Source organism: Ovis aries, chromosome 3 (genome assembly GCF_016772045.2).
Source record: "Ovis aries strain OAR_USU_Benz2616 breed Rambouillet chromosome 3, ARS-UI_Ramb_v3.0, whole genome shotgun sequence".
Classification (NCBI taxonomy): domain Eukaryota; kingdom Metazoa; phylum Chordata; class Mammalia; order Artiodactyla; family Bovidae; genus Ovis; species Ovis aries.
This window is the reverse complement of record NC_056056.1, coordinates 111,398,395-111,416,960: the sequence shown is the minus strand read 5'-3', so window position 1 is coordinate 111,416,960 and position 18,566 is coordinate 111,398,395. Positions and strand designations below refer to the sequence as shown.

General features: G+C 36.2%; 1 protein-coding gene across 1 annotated transcript in view; it reads right to left on the bottom strand.

The window, feature by feature from the left end:
* Positions 1 to 18,566, bottom strand: part of GLIPR1L2 (GLIPR1 like 2) — a gene marked incomplete at its 3' end in the record, with an annotated part of 36,033 nt that overhangs the window by 12,576 nt on the left and 4,891 nt on the right. The window contains exons 2-3 of the mRNA XM_060412449.1: positions 8,936 to 9,181; positions 6,799 to 6,902 (exon numbers count right to left, since the gene is read on the bottom strand). Of these exons, the coding sequence (XP_060268432.1) occupies positions 6,799 to 6,902; positions 8,936 to 9,181 (350 nt within the window). The remainder of the gene's footprint in view (positions 1 to 6,798; positions 6,903 to 8,935; positions 9,182 to 18,566) is intronic.

Genomic DNA, 18,566 nt, shown 5'->3' with positions numbered 1-18,566 from the left:
TCCTTTGCTCCACAGAGACAGCGTCTCCTAGGTTTACCAATGAACTCTTCAGATCTGATAGCTTTAAGTCCCGACTTTGCCTGTCCTCTTAGAATTTGAAATCATGGATAAATTCATCCTTTTAAAACTATTCTTGCCCCACACCTTAATGGTCCCACACTCTTCTGCCTTTTCTCCTGCCTGTCTGGCTACTCTTCTTCGGCGACCTCTCCCACTCCTGTGTCACTAACCACCCTTAAATGTTGGCATGACACTCCCCAGGGCCCTTCTCTTCTCAGTCTATGCTCTCTTGCTAAGCAGTCTCATCTATTCCCATGATTTAAATTACCGTATGTATTCTAGCACTCCCAATATTTGTTCTATGCCATTCCCCACTCATGAGTTTCTGACCTAAATAACCACCTGCTTACTGAACATCTCAAGGTGAGGATTTCACAGCCAATCCAAAGTCATTATGTATAAAATGGAACTCATCACCTTTCCTCCCAAAAGGTTCCTTGTTCCCCTTTGCAGTTGATGCCAATACCATTCGTGGCTGAGTCATAAATTTGAGAATATTCTTTGACTATTTCCTCTCTTGAATTATTTAAAACAATAAACTACAAATCTTATTATTTACACCTTCTAGAAATTTCTTTACTTCTCCAACCTCAACCTAGACATCCCTTGTTAACATCTTGTCTCCCAGCCCATGATTTCATACCTGCTTTTACAGCAATTCTTTTCTATTTAAAATACAGATATTGGGTGTATTTGGTTACTGTTGTATATTTTTTAAAAATTTCTTTCCCAATAGTCTACAAGTGTTTTCAGGATAGACACAATGTAAATAATGTGGAATTCTATTGCTTAGTTATTATTTAAATGCGCCTGTATTTAAATAAATAAAAGATCCTGTAGGCAGATGCAACATGCCTAATAACAACCAATTTTTTTCCTCCACCCTACATCTTTTCCTAGCTCTGTTAATAAAATTATCACTTAAGTTTAAATTCTAATGCTCATCTTTGACAGTACCCCCTTCAATATCTAAATTCAAGGCTAATCTAATTAATGTTGTTTTATTTTACTTTACTGTGTTTTGCTTAGAAATGTATAATTTTTAAATTTTATTATTTTTTGATCACACCACAAGGCTTGTGGGATCCTGTTTACCCTAACAGGGACAGAACCCATGCTCTTAGCAGTGAAAGTGTGGAATCTTAACTGGAGCATTAGGGAATTCCCAGAAATGTATAAGTTTTTGCCTTTGAAATTGAAAACAATCACTAGGAAATGACATATGTAAATACTGCTTCAGCTCACTTTTTCTGATACATTATAAGCTATCTTAAGCTTTATATATTCTCTATAGATTTTACTCTCTATAGATTCTTTTATTTTGCTTATCGTTTTCTTTTCTCTGATTATTATTTCTGTTCCATTTATTTTTTGTTCCTTAGGAGCACTAATTTATAGATTTATCACCCTACATGGTTCCTTTCTTTTTCCATATAATTTTACTTCTATTCTCCATCTTTGTGTTATGAAAATTTTCAAAATTGTCATTGACTCATTTTCCCTATTGCCAAATCTATTTTATTCTTCCATTCTGTACTAGCTTGCTGTTGCTACTTTAACAAATTGCCACAAACTGGATGGTTTAAAACAATAGAAATTCGTTTTCTCAGTTCTGGAGGTCTGAAGTCCAAAATCAAGGTGCTGTCAGGACTTTGCTCCCTTCAAAGGCTCACAGAGAAAATTCCTTGACTCGCCCAGCTCCTGGCGGCTCCAGGAGTTCCTTGATTTCTGAATGTATCACTTCAACCTCTCCCTCCACAGTAATGCCTTTTTCTCTTTTGTGTGTCTAGTGCTGAATCCCCTTCTCCCTCTCTCTTATGAAAGTATGAGTAATTGCATTCAGGTCCTGCCTGAATAAGATAAGTGCCTCCTCTCAAGATCCTTATCTTAAACATGTATCTTTTTTATGAGGCACTAGTCACTCTTGCCATGTATTAATAAGTTAATATTCACAAGTTCTGTGAATTAGGACCTGGATACATCCTTTAGTGGGGGAGGAAGGGTCACCATTCAGTCCACTACACACTGTAATTTTCAATTTGGCTTTCTTATTTTCACTCCTACTAAGTATTTTTTTTTTCAGATTTTATTTATTTTTTCACTTTACAATATTGTATTGGTTTTGCCGTACATCAACATGAATCTGCCACGGGTGTACACGTGTTCCCAATCCTGAACCCCCTCCCACCTCCCTCCACATACCATCCCTCTGGGTCATCCCCGTGCACCAGCCCCAAGCATCCTGTATCCTGCATCAAACCTAGACTGGCAATTCATTTCTTATATGATATTATACATGTTTCAGTGCCATTCTCCCAAATCATCCCACCCTCTCCCTCTCCCACAGAGTATTTTATAAGACTGTGATGAACTGATTTTTCTACCAACTATTCTTAAGAAAGATAGCTATGACTGCCTATTTTGCGTGCATATCAAATAAACCTTGGGGTGAGGTGCCTAATATATGAGCCAACCTAGATCCTTCATAAGTAGACTTTCCAACGTCTGTAACAAATAAAAAATAGTTGTAAAAATTTCAAGGCAAAGAAGCCTACGGGACAAATGGGTGGAAAGAAGAGTAATCCTAACATCTAGCAGGTTTGTCTTATCACTATGGTCATGGCACTAGCTAGCTATTTTACACATAGTAATATATGTGTGTGTGTGTGTGTGTGTGTGAATGCTTCTCTCTCAGTTCATCCCACTATTCTCCTTCTCCTGCTGCATCTGTAGGCACTCCTGTTATTAAGGTTAACAATACCTCCACCTTATCAAATGGAAATGTCACCTTTCCTTCCTCGCTTTTCTTTCTAATTCTTTGAGGAGTATCTCATACAGTTAACCACTTTGGGCATCACGACTCATGTTCTTCAAGTGGATTCCAAGTATCCTTATCCTCAGCATTGTTTGGGTTCCCTCGTATCTTATTAGCCTCTTCACTTTCCTTTGTCAGCTCTTTTGCCTTAGGTTGAAATACTGCATTACTCTAGATCTTAGTACTTAAATTAACTCACCAAACTTCCTCTTCCATAAGGTAATCTCATTCAGGACTGCAATTCATTTCTATGTCAGGGCCTTTATAGCAGCAGTTTACTTCAAACCATTCCCAGATCAAATTGCACTTATCTCACATGCTAGCAAAGTAATCCTCAAAATTCTCCAAGCTAGGCTTCAACAGCATGTGAACTGAGAACTTTTAGATGTTTAAGCTGGATTTAGAAAAGGCAGAGGAACCAGAAATCAAATTGCCAACAGCCGTTGCATCATAGGAAAAGCAGGAGAGTTCCAGAAAAACATCTACTTCTGCTTTATTAACTACACCAAAGCCTTTGGCTGTGTGCATCACAACAAATTGTGGAAAATTCTTCAAGAGATGGGAATACCAGACCACCTGACCTGCCTCCTGAGAAATCTGTATGCAGGTTCTAGAAGCAACAGTTATAACTGGCCATGGAACAACAGACTGGTTCCAAATTGGGAAAGAAGTTTGTCAAGGCTGTATATTGCCACCCTGCTTATTTAACTCATATGGAGAGTACATCATGTGAAATCTCAGGCTGGATGAAGCACCAGCTAGAATAAAGATTGCCAGGGGAAATATCAATAACCTCAGATATGCAGATGACACCACCCTTATGGCAGAAAGTAAAGAGGAACTAAAGAGCCTACTGATAAAAGTAAAATAGGAGAGTGAAAAAGTTGGCTTAAAACTCAACATTCAGAAAACTAGGATTATGGCATCCAGTCCCATCATCTCATGGCAAATAGATGGGGAAACAGTGCAAACAGTGACAGACTTTATTTTTCTGGGCTCCAAAATCACTGCAGATGGTGACTGCAGCCATGAAATCAAAAGACACTTACTCCTTAGAAGAAAAGATGACCAACCTAGACAGCATACTAAAAAGCAGAGACATTACTTTGCCAACAAAGGTCTGTATCAACAAAACTATGGTTTTTCCAGTAGTCATGTATGGATGTGAGAGTTGGACCGTAAAGAAAGCTGAGTGCTGAAGAATTGATGCTTTTGAACTGTGGTGTTGGAGAAGACTCTTGAGAGTCCCTTGGACTGCAAGGAGATTAAACCAGCCAATCCTAAAGGTAATCAGTCCTGAATATTGATTGGAAGGACTGATGCTAAAGCTGAAGCTCCAGTACTATGGCCACCTATGTGAAGAACTGACTCATTAGAAAAGCCCCGATGCAGGGAAAGATTGAAGGCAGGAGGAGGAGGGGACAACAGAGGATGAGATGGTTGGATGGCATCATCGACTCAATGGATATGAGTTTGAGCCAACTCCAGGAGTTGGTGAAGGACAGGGAAGTCTGGCGAGCTGCAGTCCATGAGTTCGCAAAGAGTCAAATATGACTGAGCAGCTGAACTGAACTGAATAAAAACCAATCCACATACTAACCCAAGATACAAGTCTATAGCCTGTACTACAGAAACAGTCTCCAGCTGTGCTTGTTTCTCTTTGTACCTTTGTTTTCCTATACTGCATTTTTACCATAATAGCAAGAGCAATCTTTTATTGTTAAGTTTTCTTTTCAAAGGACTTCCCTTGTGGCTTAGATGGTAAAGAATCCGCCTGCAATATGGGAGACCTGTGTTGGATCTCTGGGTTGGGAAGACCCCTTGGAGAAGGGAAAGGCTACCTACTCCAGTATTCTGGCTGGAAAATTCGATGGACTGCATAGTCCATGAGGTCACAAAGAATTGGACACGACTGAGCAATTTTCACTTTTACTTTTCTTTTCAAATCATAGTTTGAGATCATGCCACTTACTTGCTTAAAACTTTCCCATGGTTTTGTCATTGTGTAGAATAAAGCCCCAAATCCTAACCTGGCCAATGATATTCTGTTTGGTTTAGTTGTCACCTAACTTTCTACCTTTAACCACAATTATTCATTTTTCAAACATGCTAAACTCATTTCAAGCTCAGAGATTTTATAATATATGCTCTCACTTTTACCTGAAATATTTTTTAGCCATCTCTTCATCTTTTAGCTTTCAGCTCAAATGCCACCTCCTTTCACAGATATCCTATCTATATTCTGGAGAAGGAAATGGCAACCCATTCTAGTATTCTTGTCTGGAGAATTCCATGGACAGAGGAGCCTGGTGGGCTTCAGTCTGAAGGGTTGCAAAGAGTCAGACACAACTGAGCAACTAACAACACTATCTATATTCTATAGTAGTTATTCCCCATTTGCTTATTGTGCTGTTTCTATGGCATGTTTCATTATTTAGTTAAATATCACTTGTTTAATATGTTCATTTGTAAGTCTCTTCCAAGACTACAAACTAAGCATGGTCGGTCTTTATTGTTCTTGTTAGTGGATACATCAACTTTTAAAAGCTATTCCATGTAGTTGATAACATCCCAATGCTTCCACTTTGTAGGACTGAAAGAAGCCTAAAAACTTTTGCCATTACTCTACATTCAAAATTTGCTTTTCATGCCTATGTTCAAAGTCAGCAAAGCTTCCATTTAAGAAGTGGCTTTCTGAATCTAATTCGACCTACATTCACACCTTTGTTGCTTTTCCTTTCTAGGGGAATACAATCATCAATTAGCAATCATTGCTCTGTTTTCCTTTCTTTTTTTGGCTTAGTCTCAGAAGCATTTTATTTATGTATTAAGAAGCTCCTTCTCAATCCTAGCATGTAGTTAATTTTTCTTGGCATGTTGATTAGGATATTTTCTCACTTCAATTATTCATTTTAACAACATTATTTATAGGATCCTATTGACCCGTAGAAAAACTTGAGGCTTTCCAATAAAGTTCTCCAGAAATAGAGGCTATTTTGGAAGGTAGTTATTTTCCATCATTGGAAAGTTTTTGGGTCTAGGTAAATAATTACATGGTAAGTGTTAAGAGTTCAAGTTTCATATGGATAGCTTGACTAGAAGACTTCTGAAGTACTTTTCCACCTCTGAGTTATTATGATTCCTTATATTTATGAGACTAGCACCAATTAATAATGCAACCTCTGGAGGTTAGTCAATTAAGAGTCCTTCATGTTATAAAACTTAGGTGCTCCTGATGTAATTTCTGGGAGAAGGCAATGGCATCCCACTCCAGTACTCTTGCCTGGAAAATTCCATGGACGGAGGAGCCTGGTAGGCTGTAGTCCATGGGGTCTCGAAGAGTCGGACATGACTGAGCGACTTCCCATTCACTTTTCACTTTCATGCATTGGAGAAGGAAATGGTGACCCACTCCAGTGTCCTTGCCTGAAGAATCCCAGGGATGGGGGAGCTTGGTGGGCTGCCATCTATGGGGTCGCACAGAGTCGGACACGACTGAAGCAACTTAACAGTAGCAGTAGCAGTAGCAGATTAATTTTTACAACATACACTTCAACATATCTAATTTTCTTTTTATAAAATATGTAAACAAACAACTTTAAAAAATAATTTAAATCCTAATTAGCCTAGGTACTATGAAATAATACCAAACTTAAAACTCCCTTTGGAAGTAATATTTGGCTATCCACAGGTGAAATTAGTATGACTAAATTGTGACTCATTTTATTACAGAATTAAAAATATTTCAATATAAACTCTTTAATTGCTATCTTATAATTAATTCTTTTATAGTTCACAAAGACATTTAGAAGAGTATGTTGAAAGCTCAGTCATATGGTGCAACCAAACTTCTAGGGAGGCTGGAATCCTTTAAAAATCCCCAATTTATTTTAATAGTCTTTAAAAAATGTAAAGGAACTTACCCTGGTGCATAGTTGCATATGAAAAGTGCTGCATGTTTAATACGTCCAATTCTTGAACATGGAGTAACAGCACAACCGACTTTGTAAGACCTGTCCCAAACAAGCTAAAATAAAAATTTCAGAGAAGACATAAAATTTAGTTCTGAACATTTACTCTGCCATAGTATAATCAATAGTATACTCAGTACACATAGAACTTTAACCAAGCCAATTCAAGGAATATGAACTATTCTTCATTTGGCTGCAGGCAGAAAATTATCATGAATTTAGTTAAGCACTTACAAAACTGTAATTAGAGAAACATTTCAATAGGTTCTACCAATACTGTATTCTTAGGATAAAAAGTCTGAGAAAAACTGATCCAGAATAAGGAAGGAAGAATTAATTTTCAACATTTTGTTAAATCTGAGAGTTCCAGGTTATTGGCAGAGAGGAAGAGGGAAACGAGAAGAGAAAAAGCCTTGGAAGAATGGAAGTCGTGAATAGAAAGAAGAAAAAGAGGGGACAGTAAGATTTAGAAGAGAAGGAAAAGAAATACAAGAGTAGAAAGTAATTGAATGTTGCAGAATTTTCTTTTCTTTTATTGAGGAAATTCTATTATAAAGTAAAATAAAGTCTGGGCTTTTCATTTAAAAAAATGAGTAAAAGAGCTGGTTCCTATAGAATAATTTCTTGTAAGACAGGTCTTGGAATGAAAATAGGAGAATAATTAAAGATATTCCAGAAAATAATTCCTGAATGTCTTTAATTGTCCCGATACTGTTAAGTGAAGAAAGAAAAAAATTGTTTTGTTAACCTCTGTGGGACAGAAAGAAACCATTTGTTTTCCTTTTCTCTATAACTCTTAGCGATTTTAAAAGTGTGTGACTCCAAAAGAAATAGAGCAATGCATTAAAAGAATAGAGAACAGAAAGTCTGCAGCAGTTGAAGTTAAGTCAAATGCAGAAGATGAAAGTGTCTAGGAAACTAGATTTAAGGAGGAAAAAATACAGAGGAGTAGGTCAGGGAGGAGACTTGGTTAGTTTACTCAAAGTACTGAAGTATATAAAGGAGTTTAGCTTTGACATAAGTAAGATAATAGACAGCCTCTCATTTTCTAGAAGAAAGAACTGATCAAAGATTTTTTTGAAACATAATTCATTTGATGGAACAGAAAGACACTAGTTCAACATGAAAAAATTCCAAAATTGTAAGTTCTACATCAGAATCGACTGATTGAAAAATAATCATCTTTTAAATGAGCTTAGAAGTTAATTCAATAGTTTCTTGATTCTTGATACAAATATTTATTGAAGACCTAATTCTTTGGAAGGAATGATGCTAAAGCTCAAACTCCAGTACTTTGGCCACCTCATGCGAAGAGTTGACTCATTGGAAAAGACTCTGATGCTGGGAGGGATTGGGGGCAGGAGGAGAAGGGGATGACACAGGATGAGATGGCTGGATGGCATCACTGACTCGATGAACGTGAGTCTGAGTTAACTCCAGGAGTTCGTGATGGACAGGGAGGCCTGGCATGCTGCGATTCATGGGGTCGCAAAGAGTCGGACACGACTGAACGACTGAACTGAACTGAAATAATGTCATGTTTATGTGTCGAGAATACATGGATGAGAAGACAAGGTCCCTGCCCTTTGCATAGTATTAGATTCAGACATTAATGATTATGAAAAATGTAATATGTAAAATAATAAACATATGCACAAATAAAAAGTGGTTCAGTATTCTTGGAGTACAAGGGTGAATCGTTAGGTATGAGGCAGGAAAATAATACTATGTATTTGCAATTAAAATGATTTCATACATACATATACCATAGAATGTATACATAAACTAGAACTAATTTTTATTTACTGTTTACTTCCTTTTCCAGCATGCGTTATTTTAGAAAGGTACCTTTCATCTTTGGGTATAGAGATTAGATTTACTATATTTAAAGGAATGCTTTCATTGTATGGTTCAAGCAAACAGAAGAAATTATGAACATTCAGAAGATCTAGGACTGATCAGAATTTTGATTCTATTAGAGGAAGTAATTTTATCATTTGAATTTATTTATAAAATTGAAGCAATCAATAAAAACTTAGTAGTAAAGCAATTAAGGAGTCTATTGAATTAATAATATAAAATTAGATACCTGTAGATAGTTAGAACAGTTATCAGAGCAACTGTTCTTTTCAAAATTGTACTTTTTCCTCTGTTGAAACCAACTTCTGATAGCAATACTTGCAGTAAATTCATTTTCAGGGCCGACCCATATATTTTCACCAATACCATTAAATTTAGGATGGGCCATATATAGTTCTTCTAAATGAATATTACGCTCAAACACACATTTTTTCCCCCATGCTCTAGCAGTCCGTGACAAAGCTACATCCCAAGTCTGAAAAAAAATGCAAAAGGCAAAGAAAACAAAATAATAATAATGAAGGCTTTTTTTGTGCTCTAAATTATTTTCCTTGAATTCTCATATTTAGATTTAAGGAAAACAATTCTTATTTTGTGCCTATGAGTCTGATTTGTGGAGTTTATTAAGGAGGAAAAGTGTTTTGAGATAATTATAAATGAAACAACTATTTCCTGAGATGAAAGCCTATGCATATTTTGTAATTAGAAAGTCAGATTGTTAGATGATGCAAATGATTATAATATTCTTACCTGTAGTCTATTCAGAAAATGCAGATTTTTAACCTCATGACTTTTATATATAATAATACAATAATTTAACATATTTAAGAACTATTTATTGAGCACTGATTATATGCAAACTGTTATACTTTGAGGAATAAAATGAAGTCAACATAAATTTTGTCCTCTAGTTGCTTATTGTTATTAGAACAACCTGGGGTAATACATACATATATATATATACACACACATATACATGTATATATAATTTTAACATGTAGAGGTAGTTTGTAAACATTATACAAGAGGTACATGTAAAGCTTTATGGATGTTTCCAGAAATGTGAGAAAATGTCACAAGATGCTGCCATCTTCCATTTATGGAAACATCCAAAAATGTGTACTTCTGTCATATTTAGAGGCTTAGTATAATGTTCATTGTTTAGTTAAGGACAACAACAACAACAAAAACACAAATAGAAAAGTCAATAGTTCTAAAACCAACATGCTAAAAATGTACGTTACAGTATATTTGAAATTAAACATTTCTGAAAACATTACTAAGCTTTCCTTAGAGTTTTCTTGGTTGGTTTCATAGTTTAAACAGAAAATATATTATAGAAAATAAATCAGGCTTTTAGCATATCCCCTCCCTTCCCACACTATTTTCTTTCCCAAAGGTTATCATTGTTAAAAATATGGCTTATGTACACATTTCTCCATCTCCACGTACAAACTATCCAAAATAAGATATGTTAGGGTATTTTAGATGAATATTTTATGATTTTTGTCCTTGCACGGTTTTAATCATACCACACACAATATTACTGGCCTGCCATATGCAGTTTTCACTCAGAGAGATTATTTCTTATTAGCACAAATAGATCTACCTAACTTTTTAAAACTCTTCATAGTATTACATAGTGTGGCTAGGAGCATGTAATAAAGGTTATCATTCCACTATTGATGGTCCTTCTGATTCTTTCCCATTTACAAACAAAGCTCCATGGACCATCTTTCTACTACCTAATTTTGTATATTGGTTACACAACACATCATATGCTTATAGTGCACTAATCACTATTCTAAGTGGGTTTTTTCCTTCCATTCATATTGAGATATAATTGCCACAGAGTCCTGTATAAACTTAAGGTGTATAGCATAATATATGGGCTTCCCTGGTGGTTCAGCTGGTAAAGAATCTGTCTGCAGTGTGGGAGACCTGGGTTGGATCCCTGCGTTGGGACAATACCCTGAACAAGGGAATGGCTACCCACACCAGGATTCTGGCCTGGAGAATTCTATGGACTGTATAGTCCATGGGGTCACAAAGAATCACATAATACATCATGAAATGATTACCACAAAAAGTTTAATGAACATCCATTACCTCATACAGATATAAAATAAAGAGAAAAAATATTTTTCCCTTGTGATGAGGACTCAGGATTTGTTCTTTCAACACTTTCAAATAACATCAGCAGTAGTAATTATAGTAATCATTAGGACATTACATTCCTAGGATTTATTGATAACTGGAAGTTTTTACTTTTTTTACCACTTTCATCCAATCCCTCCCCTACCCTCGATAACCACAAATCTGATCTCTTTTTCCATCAGTTTGGTATACATATAAACATATTTTTGAAGTATAATTGACATACAACATATATCAGTTACTGGTGAACAACATAGTGGTTTGACATTTTCATACATTACAAAATGATCAGCTCAACAAGTCTAGGTACATTGTCTCTGCACAAAGATATTACATTACTATTGACTATATTTTCCATGTTGTACACTTAATTTCCCTTACTCATATGTTTTGTCACTGTAAGTTTGTTAATTTTCCTCACCTATTTCACTCATTCCTTGCCCTCCCCTCTGGCAATCAATCACCCATTTTTCTTTTTACCTGTGGTTTTGTTTCTGTTTGATGGTTTGTTTGTTTCGTTTTCAAGACTCCACATATAAGTGAAATTGTATGGTATTTGTCTTTTTCTGTTTGACTTATTTCACTTTAGCGTAATACCTTCTAGGTCCATCCATGCTGTCGCAAATAGCAAGGATTCATTCTTTTTTTATGGCTGACTAATATTTCATTGTATATACCACATCTTCTCTATCCATTCATCTATCCATGGCCACTTAGGTTGCTTCCATTTCTTGGCTATTGTGAAATAATGCTCCAGTGAACATAGGAGTATAGATACCTTTTTGAATTAGTGTTTCCTTTTTTCACCCTTTGGAAAAATACCTAGGAGTGGAATTGCTGCCACTGGAATATTTACTGCCATGGTTCTATGATTTGACTTTTTTTTTTTTCAGATTCCACATATAAATGATACTATGCAATACTGGGGGCTTCCCTGGTGGCTCAGTGGTAAAGAATCTGCCTGCCAATGCAGGAGATGCAAGCTCAATCCCTGGGTCAGGAAGATATCCTGGAAAAGGACATGGCAACCCACTCTAGTATTCTTGCTGGGAAATCCTATGGACAGTGGAGCCTGGCAGGCTACAGTCCATGGGGGTCACAAAATGAGTCAGATACAACTGAGCAACTCAGTCAGTTCAGTTCAGTTGCTAAGTCATGTCCGACTCTTTGTGACCCTGTGGACTGCAGCAAGCCAGGCCTCCCTGTCCATCACCAACTCCCAGAGTTTATTCGAACTCATGTCCATTGAGTTGGTGATGCCATCCAAGCATCTCATCCTCTGTTGTCCCTTTCTCCTTCTGCCTTCAATCTTTCCCAGCATCAGGGTCTTTTCAAATGAGTCAGCTCTTCATATCAGGGGGCCAAAGTATTGGAGTTTCAGCTTTAACATCAGTCCTTCCAATGAATATTCAGGACTGATTTCCTTTAGGATGGACAGGTTGGATCTCCTTGCAGTCCAAGGGACTCTCAAGAGTCTTCTCCAACACCATGGTTCAAAAGCATCAATTCTTCAGTGCTCAGCTTTCTTTATAGTCCAACTCACACATCTATACATATCTGACTTATACGTATCTGACTCATTTTGTGACCCCCATGGACTGGAAAAACCATAGCCTTGACTCGACGGACATTTGTTGGCAAAGTAATGTCTCTGCTTTACAACTATTCTTCCAAGGAGTAAGCATCTTTTTATTTCATGGCTGCAGTCACCATCTGTAGTGATTTTGGAGCACCCCAAAATAAAGTCAGCCACTGTTTCCACTGTTTGCCATGAGGTGATGGGACCAGATGCCATGATCTTTGTTTTCTGAATGTTGAGCTTTAAGCCAACTTTTTCGCTCTCCTCTTTCACTTTCATCAAGGGGCTCTTTAGTTCTTCTGCACTTTCTGCCATAAGGGTGGTGTCATCTGCATATCTGAGGTTATTGATATTTCTCCCGACAGTCTTGATTTCAGCTTGTGCTTCATCCAGCCCAGCGCTTCTCATGATGTAACTCTGCATATAAGTTAAATTAGCAGGGTGACAATATACAGCCTTGACGTACTCCTTTTCCTATGTGGAACCAACCTGTTGTTCCATGTGTAGTTCTAAATGTTACTTCCTGACCTGCATACAGATTTCTCAAGAGGCAGGTCAGGTGGTCTGGTATTCTCATCTCTTTAATAATTTTCTACAAATTATTGTGATCCATGCAGTCAAAGGCTGTGGCATAGTCAATAAATCAGAAACAGATGTTTTTCTGGGACTCTTGCTTTTTTGATGATCCAGCAGATGTTGGTAATTTGATATCTGGTTCCTCTGCCTTTTCTAAATCCAGCTTGAACATCGGGAAGTTCACGGTTCAACTAAACATCAACAAAATGTAATATCTGTCTTTATCTCGCATATTTCACTTAGGACAATGCCTTCAAGTTCCCTCCAAGTTGCTGTAAATGGCAGGATTTCCTTCTTTCTGATGGCTGAACTATAAGATTTCCATTGTATGTATACATACTACTACTTCTTTGTTCATTCACTCATTGATGGACACCCAGGTTGTTGCCATATCTTCCCTATTTTGAATAATGCTGCAATGAACATAAGAGTGCATACATTTCTGTGATATTCTGTTGTCATTTCCTTTGGATGCAGCTACCTAAGTGTGATATTGCTGGATCACACAGAACTTTAAAAAACTTTTTTTTGAAGAACCTTCATCTGTTTTCCAAAATTGTTGCATGAATATACATTTCTACTTACAATGCACAAAGGTTCCCTTTTCTCCACATTCTCACGAACATTTGTTTTCTCCTGTCCTTTTATTTATTTTATTGAAAGAGATTGCTTTACAGAATTTTCTTGTTTTCTGTCAAATGTGAACATGAATCAGGCATAGGTATACATATATCCTCTCCCTTTTGAACCTCCTTCCCATCTCCCTCCCCATCCCACCCCTCTAGGTTGATACAGAGCCCCTGTTTGAGTTTCCTGAGCCATACAGCAAATTCCCATTGGCTATCTATCTTACATATGGTAATGTAAGTTTCCATGTTACTCTTTCAATACATCTCACCTTCTCCTCCCCTCTCCCCACGTCCATAAATTTATTCTCTGTGTCTGCTTCTCCATTGCTTCCCTGTAAATAAATTCTTTAGGACTATTTTTCTAAATTCCATATACATGTGTTAGAATATGATATTTATCTTTCTCTTTCTGACTCACTTCACTCTGTATAATAGGTTCTAGAGTCTGTGTTCCTTTTTATGGCTGAGTAATATTCCAGTGTGTATATGCACCACAAGTTCTTTATCCATTCATCTGCCGATGGGCATCTAGGTTGCTTCCATGTTCTAGCTATTGTAAATAGTGCTACAGTGAACAGTGGGATACTTGTGTCTTTTTCAACTTTGGTTTCCTCAAGGTATATGCCTACAAGTGGGATTGCTGGATCATATGGTGGTTTTATTCCTAGTTTTTTAAGGAATCTCCATACAATCTTCCATAGCGGCTGTGTCAAGTTACTTTCCCACCAACAGCACAAGAGAGTTCCCTTTTCTCCACACCCTCTCCAGAATTTATTTTTTGTAGACTTTTTGATGATTGTTGTTCTGACAGATGTGAGGGGATATCTCATTGTAGTTTTGATTTGCATTTCTCTAATAATGAGAGACATTGAACATCTTTTCATGTGTTTGTTAGCCATCTGTTTATCTTCTTTGGAGAAATATCTGTTTAGGTCTTTTCCCCACTTTTGATTGGGTTGTTTTTCTGGCATTGGGTTGTATGAGCTGCTGGTATATTTTGGAAATTAATCCTTGGTCAGTTATTTCATTTGCTATTATTTTCTCCCATTCTGAGGGTTGTCTTTTCACCTTGCGTATAGTTTTCTTTGCTGTGCAAAAGCTTGTAAGTTTAATTAGGTCCCACTTATTTACTTTCGTTTTTATTTCCGTTACTCTAGGAGGTGGGTCATAGAGAATCTTGCTTTGATTTATGTCATCGAGTGTTCTGCCTGTTTTCCTCTAAGAGTTTTATATTTTCTGGTCTTACATTTATATCTTTCATCCATTTTGAGGTTATTTTTGTGTATGGTGTTAGGAAGTATTCTAATTTCATTCTTTTACATGTAGCTGACCAGTTTTCCCAGCATCATTTATTGAAGAGGCTGTCTTTGCCCCATTGTATGTTCTTGCCTCCTTTGTCAAAAATAAGGTACCCATAGATGAAAGGGTTTATTTCTGGGCTTTCTATCTTGTTCCATTGGTTTATATTTCTGTTTTTCTGCCAGTACCATACTGTCTTGATGACTGTAGCTTTGTAGTATAATCTGAAGTCAGGAAGATTGATTCCTCCAGTTCCATTCTACTTTCACAAGACTGCTTTGGCTATTTGGGGGCTTTTCTGTTTCCGTATGAATTGTGAATTTTTTGTTCTAGTTCTGTGAAAAATGCCACTGATAATTTGATAGGGATCACATTGAATCTGTAGGTTGCATTTAGTAGTATAGCCATTTTCACAATATTGATTCTTCCTACCCAGGAACATGGAATATCTCCCCCTCTGTTTATGTCATCTTTGATTTCTTTCATTAGCGTCTTGTAATTTTCTGTGTACAGTTCTTTTATCTCCTTAGGTAACTTTATTCCTAGATATTTAATTCTTTTTGTTGTAATGGTGAATGGGATTGATTCCTTAATTTCTCTTTCTGATTTTTCATTGTTATTATATAGAAACGCAAGTGATTTCTGTGTATTAATTTTGTATCCTGTAACTTTGCTAAATTCACTTATCAGCTCTAGTAATTTTCTGATACTATCTTTAGTGTTTTCTATGTACAGTATCATGTCATATGCAAATAGTGACAGCTTTACTTCTTTTCCAATCTGGATTCCTTTCATTTCTTTTTCTTCTCTGATTGATGTAGCTAGGCCTTCCACAACTATGTTGAATAATAGTGATGAAAGTGGACACTCTTGTCTTGTTCCTGATCTTAGGGGGAATGCTTTCAGTTTTTCACCATTGAGAATAATGTTTGCTGTAGACTGATCATATATGCCCTTTACTTCTTTAGGTAGATTCCTTCTATGGCCAGTTTTTGAAGAGTTTTAAACACAAATGGGTGCTGAATTTCATCAAAGGCTTTTTTTGGCATCTATTGAGATGATCATATGGTTTTTATCTTTCAATTTGTTAATATGGTGTATCATATTGATTGATTTGTGTATATTGAAGAATACCTGCATTCCTGGAATAAACCCAACCTGATCATGGTGTATGAGCTTTTTGATGCATTGCTGAATTCTGTTTGCTAAAATTTTGTTGAGGGTTTTTGCATCTATGTTCATCAGTGATATTGGCTTGTAGTTTTCCTTTTTGTGTTGTCTTTGTCTGGTTTGGGTATTAGGGTGATGGTGGCTTTGTAGAATGAGTTTGGAAGTGTTCCTTCCTCTGCAATTTTTTGAAAGAGTTTAGAAGGCTAGGCATTAGCCCTTCTCTAAATGTTTGATAGAAGTCTGCTATGAAGGCATCTTGTCCAGGGCTTTTGGTTTTTGGAAGATTTTTTTAAATCACAGCTTCAATTTCAGCTCCTGTAATTAGGTTGTTCATAATTTCTATTTCTTCCTGGTTTAGTCTTGGAAGATTGAAATTTTCTACGAATCTGTGATTTCTTCCAGGTTATCCATTTTATTGCCATATAGTTGTTGATAATAATCTCTTATAATCCTTTGTATTTCTGCATTGTCTGTTGTAACCTCTCCTTTTTTATTTCTAATTTTGTTGATTTGATTCTTCTCTCTTTTCTTGATGCATCTGGCTAAAGGCTTGTCAATTTTGTACATCTTCTCAAAAAAAACCCCACTTTTAGTTTTATTAATCTTTACTATTGTTTCTTGCATTTCTTTTTTATTTATTTCTGCTCAGACTTTATATGTTTCCTTCTACTAATTTTTTTGTTCTTCTTTTTCCAGTTGTTTTAGGTGTAAAGTTAGGTTGTCTATTCAATGTTTTTCTTGTTTCTTGAGGTAGCATTGTATTGCTATAAACTTCCCTCTTTGAACTACTTTTGCTGCATCCCATAGGTTTTTAGTTGTCATGTTTTCATTGTCATTTGTTTCTAGACATTTTTTGATTTCCCTTTTGATTTGTTCAGTAACCTGTTGGTTATTTATAAATGTGTTGTTTAATCTCCATGTGTTTCTATTTCTTACGGTTTTTTTCTTGTAATTGACATCCAGTCTCATAGCATTGTGGTCAGAGAAGATGCTTGATACAATTTCAATTTTCTTAAATTTACTGAGGTTTGATTTATGACCCACGATGTTGTCTACCCTAGAGACAGTTCCATGTTCACTTGAGAAGAAGGTGTATTCTTCTGCATTTGGATGGAATGTCCTGAAGGTAGCAATGAGATCCATCTCATTTAATGTATCATTTAAGATGTGTGTTTCCCTTTTAATTTTCTGTTTTGATGATCTGTCCACTGGTGTAAGTGGGATGTTAAAGTCTCCTACTATTATTGTGTTACTATCAATTTCTCCTTTTGTCTGCTAGTGTTTGTCTTACATATTGAGGTGCTCCAATGTTGGGTACCTACGTATTTATAATTGTTATGTCTTCCTCTTGGATTGATCCCTTGATCATTATGTAGTGTCCTTCCTTATTTCTTGTAAACTTCTTTTAAGGTCTATTTTGTCTGATATGAGGATTGCTACTACAGCTTTCTTTTGCTTCCCATTTGCATGGAATATATTTTCCCATCCTCTACCTTTCAGTCTATATGTGTCTTGAGGTCTGAGGGGCGTTTCTTGTAGGCAGCATATATATGGCTCTTGTTTTTGCATCCATTCAGCCAGTCTGTGTCTTTTGGTTGGAGCATTAATTTGTTTACATTTAAAGTAATTATTGATATATATGTTCCTATTGCCATTTTCTTAATTGTTTGGGGTTGATTTTGTAGATCTTTTTTCTTCTCATGTATTTCTTGACTATATAAGTCCCTTTAACATTTGTTGTAAAGCTGGTTTGGTGGTACTGAATTCTCTTAACTTTTGTTTGTCTGAAAAGCTTTTGCTTTCTCCATCAATTTTGAATGAGATCCTTGCTGGGTATAGTAATCTTGGTTGTAGATTTTTCCCTTTCAGCACTTTAAATATATCCTGCCACTCCCTTCTGGCCTGCAGAGTTTCTGCTGAAAGATCAACTGTTAAGCGTATGGGGTTTCCCTTGTATGTTACTTGTTGCTTCTCCCTTGCTGCTTTTACTATTCTTTGTGTTTAGTCTTTGTTAGTTTGATTAGTATGTGTCTTGGCATGTTTCTCCTTGGTTTTATCTTGTATGGGACTGTATGTGCCTCTTGGACTTGATGGACTATTTCCCTTTCCATGTTGGGAAAATTTTCAACTCTATCTCTTCAAAACTTTTCTCATACACTTTCTCTTTTTTCTTGAGAAAATTTTTGAAGAGATTAGAGTTGAAAATTTTCCCATACCCTTTCTTTTTCTCTTCTTCTCCTGGGACCCCTATAATTCAAATGTTGGTGACTTTGATATTGTCCCAGAGGTCTCTGAGACTATCCTCAGTTTTTATTTTTTTTACTTTATTTGATCTGTTCTTCTGCTTCAGATATTCTGCTGTTGATTTCTTTTAAAGTATTTTTAATTTCAGTAATTGTGTTGTTTGTCTCTCTATCTCCTGTCTTTTTTGATGACAGACATTCTAACAG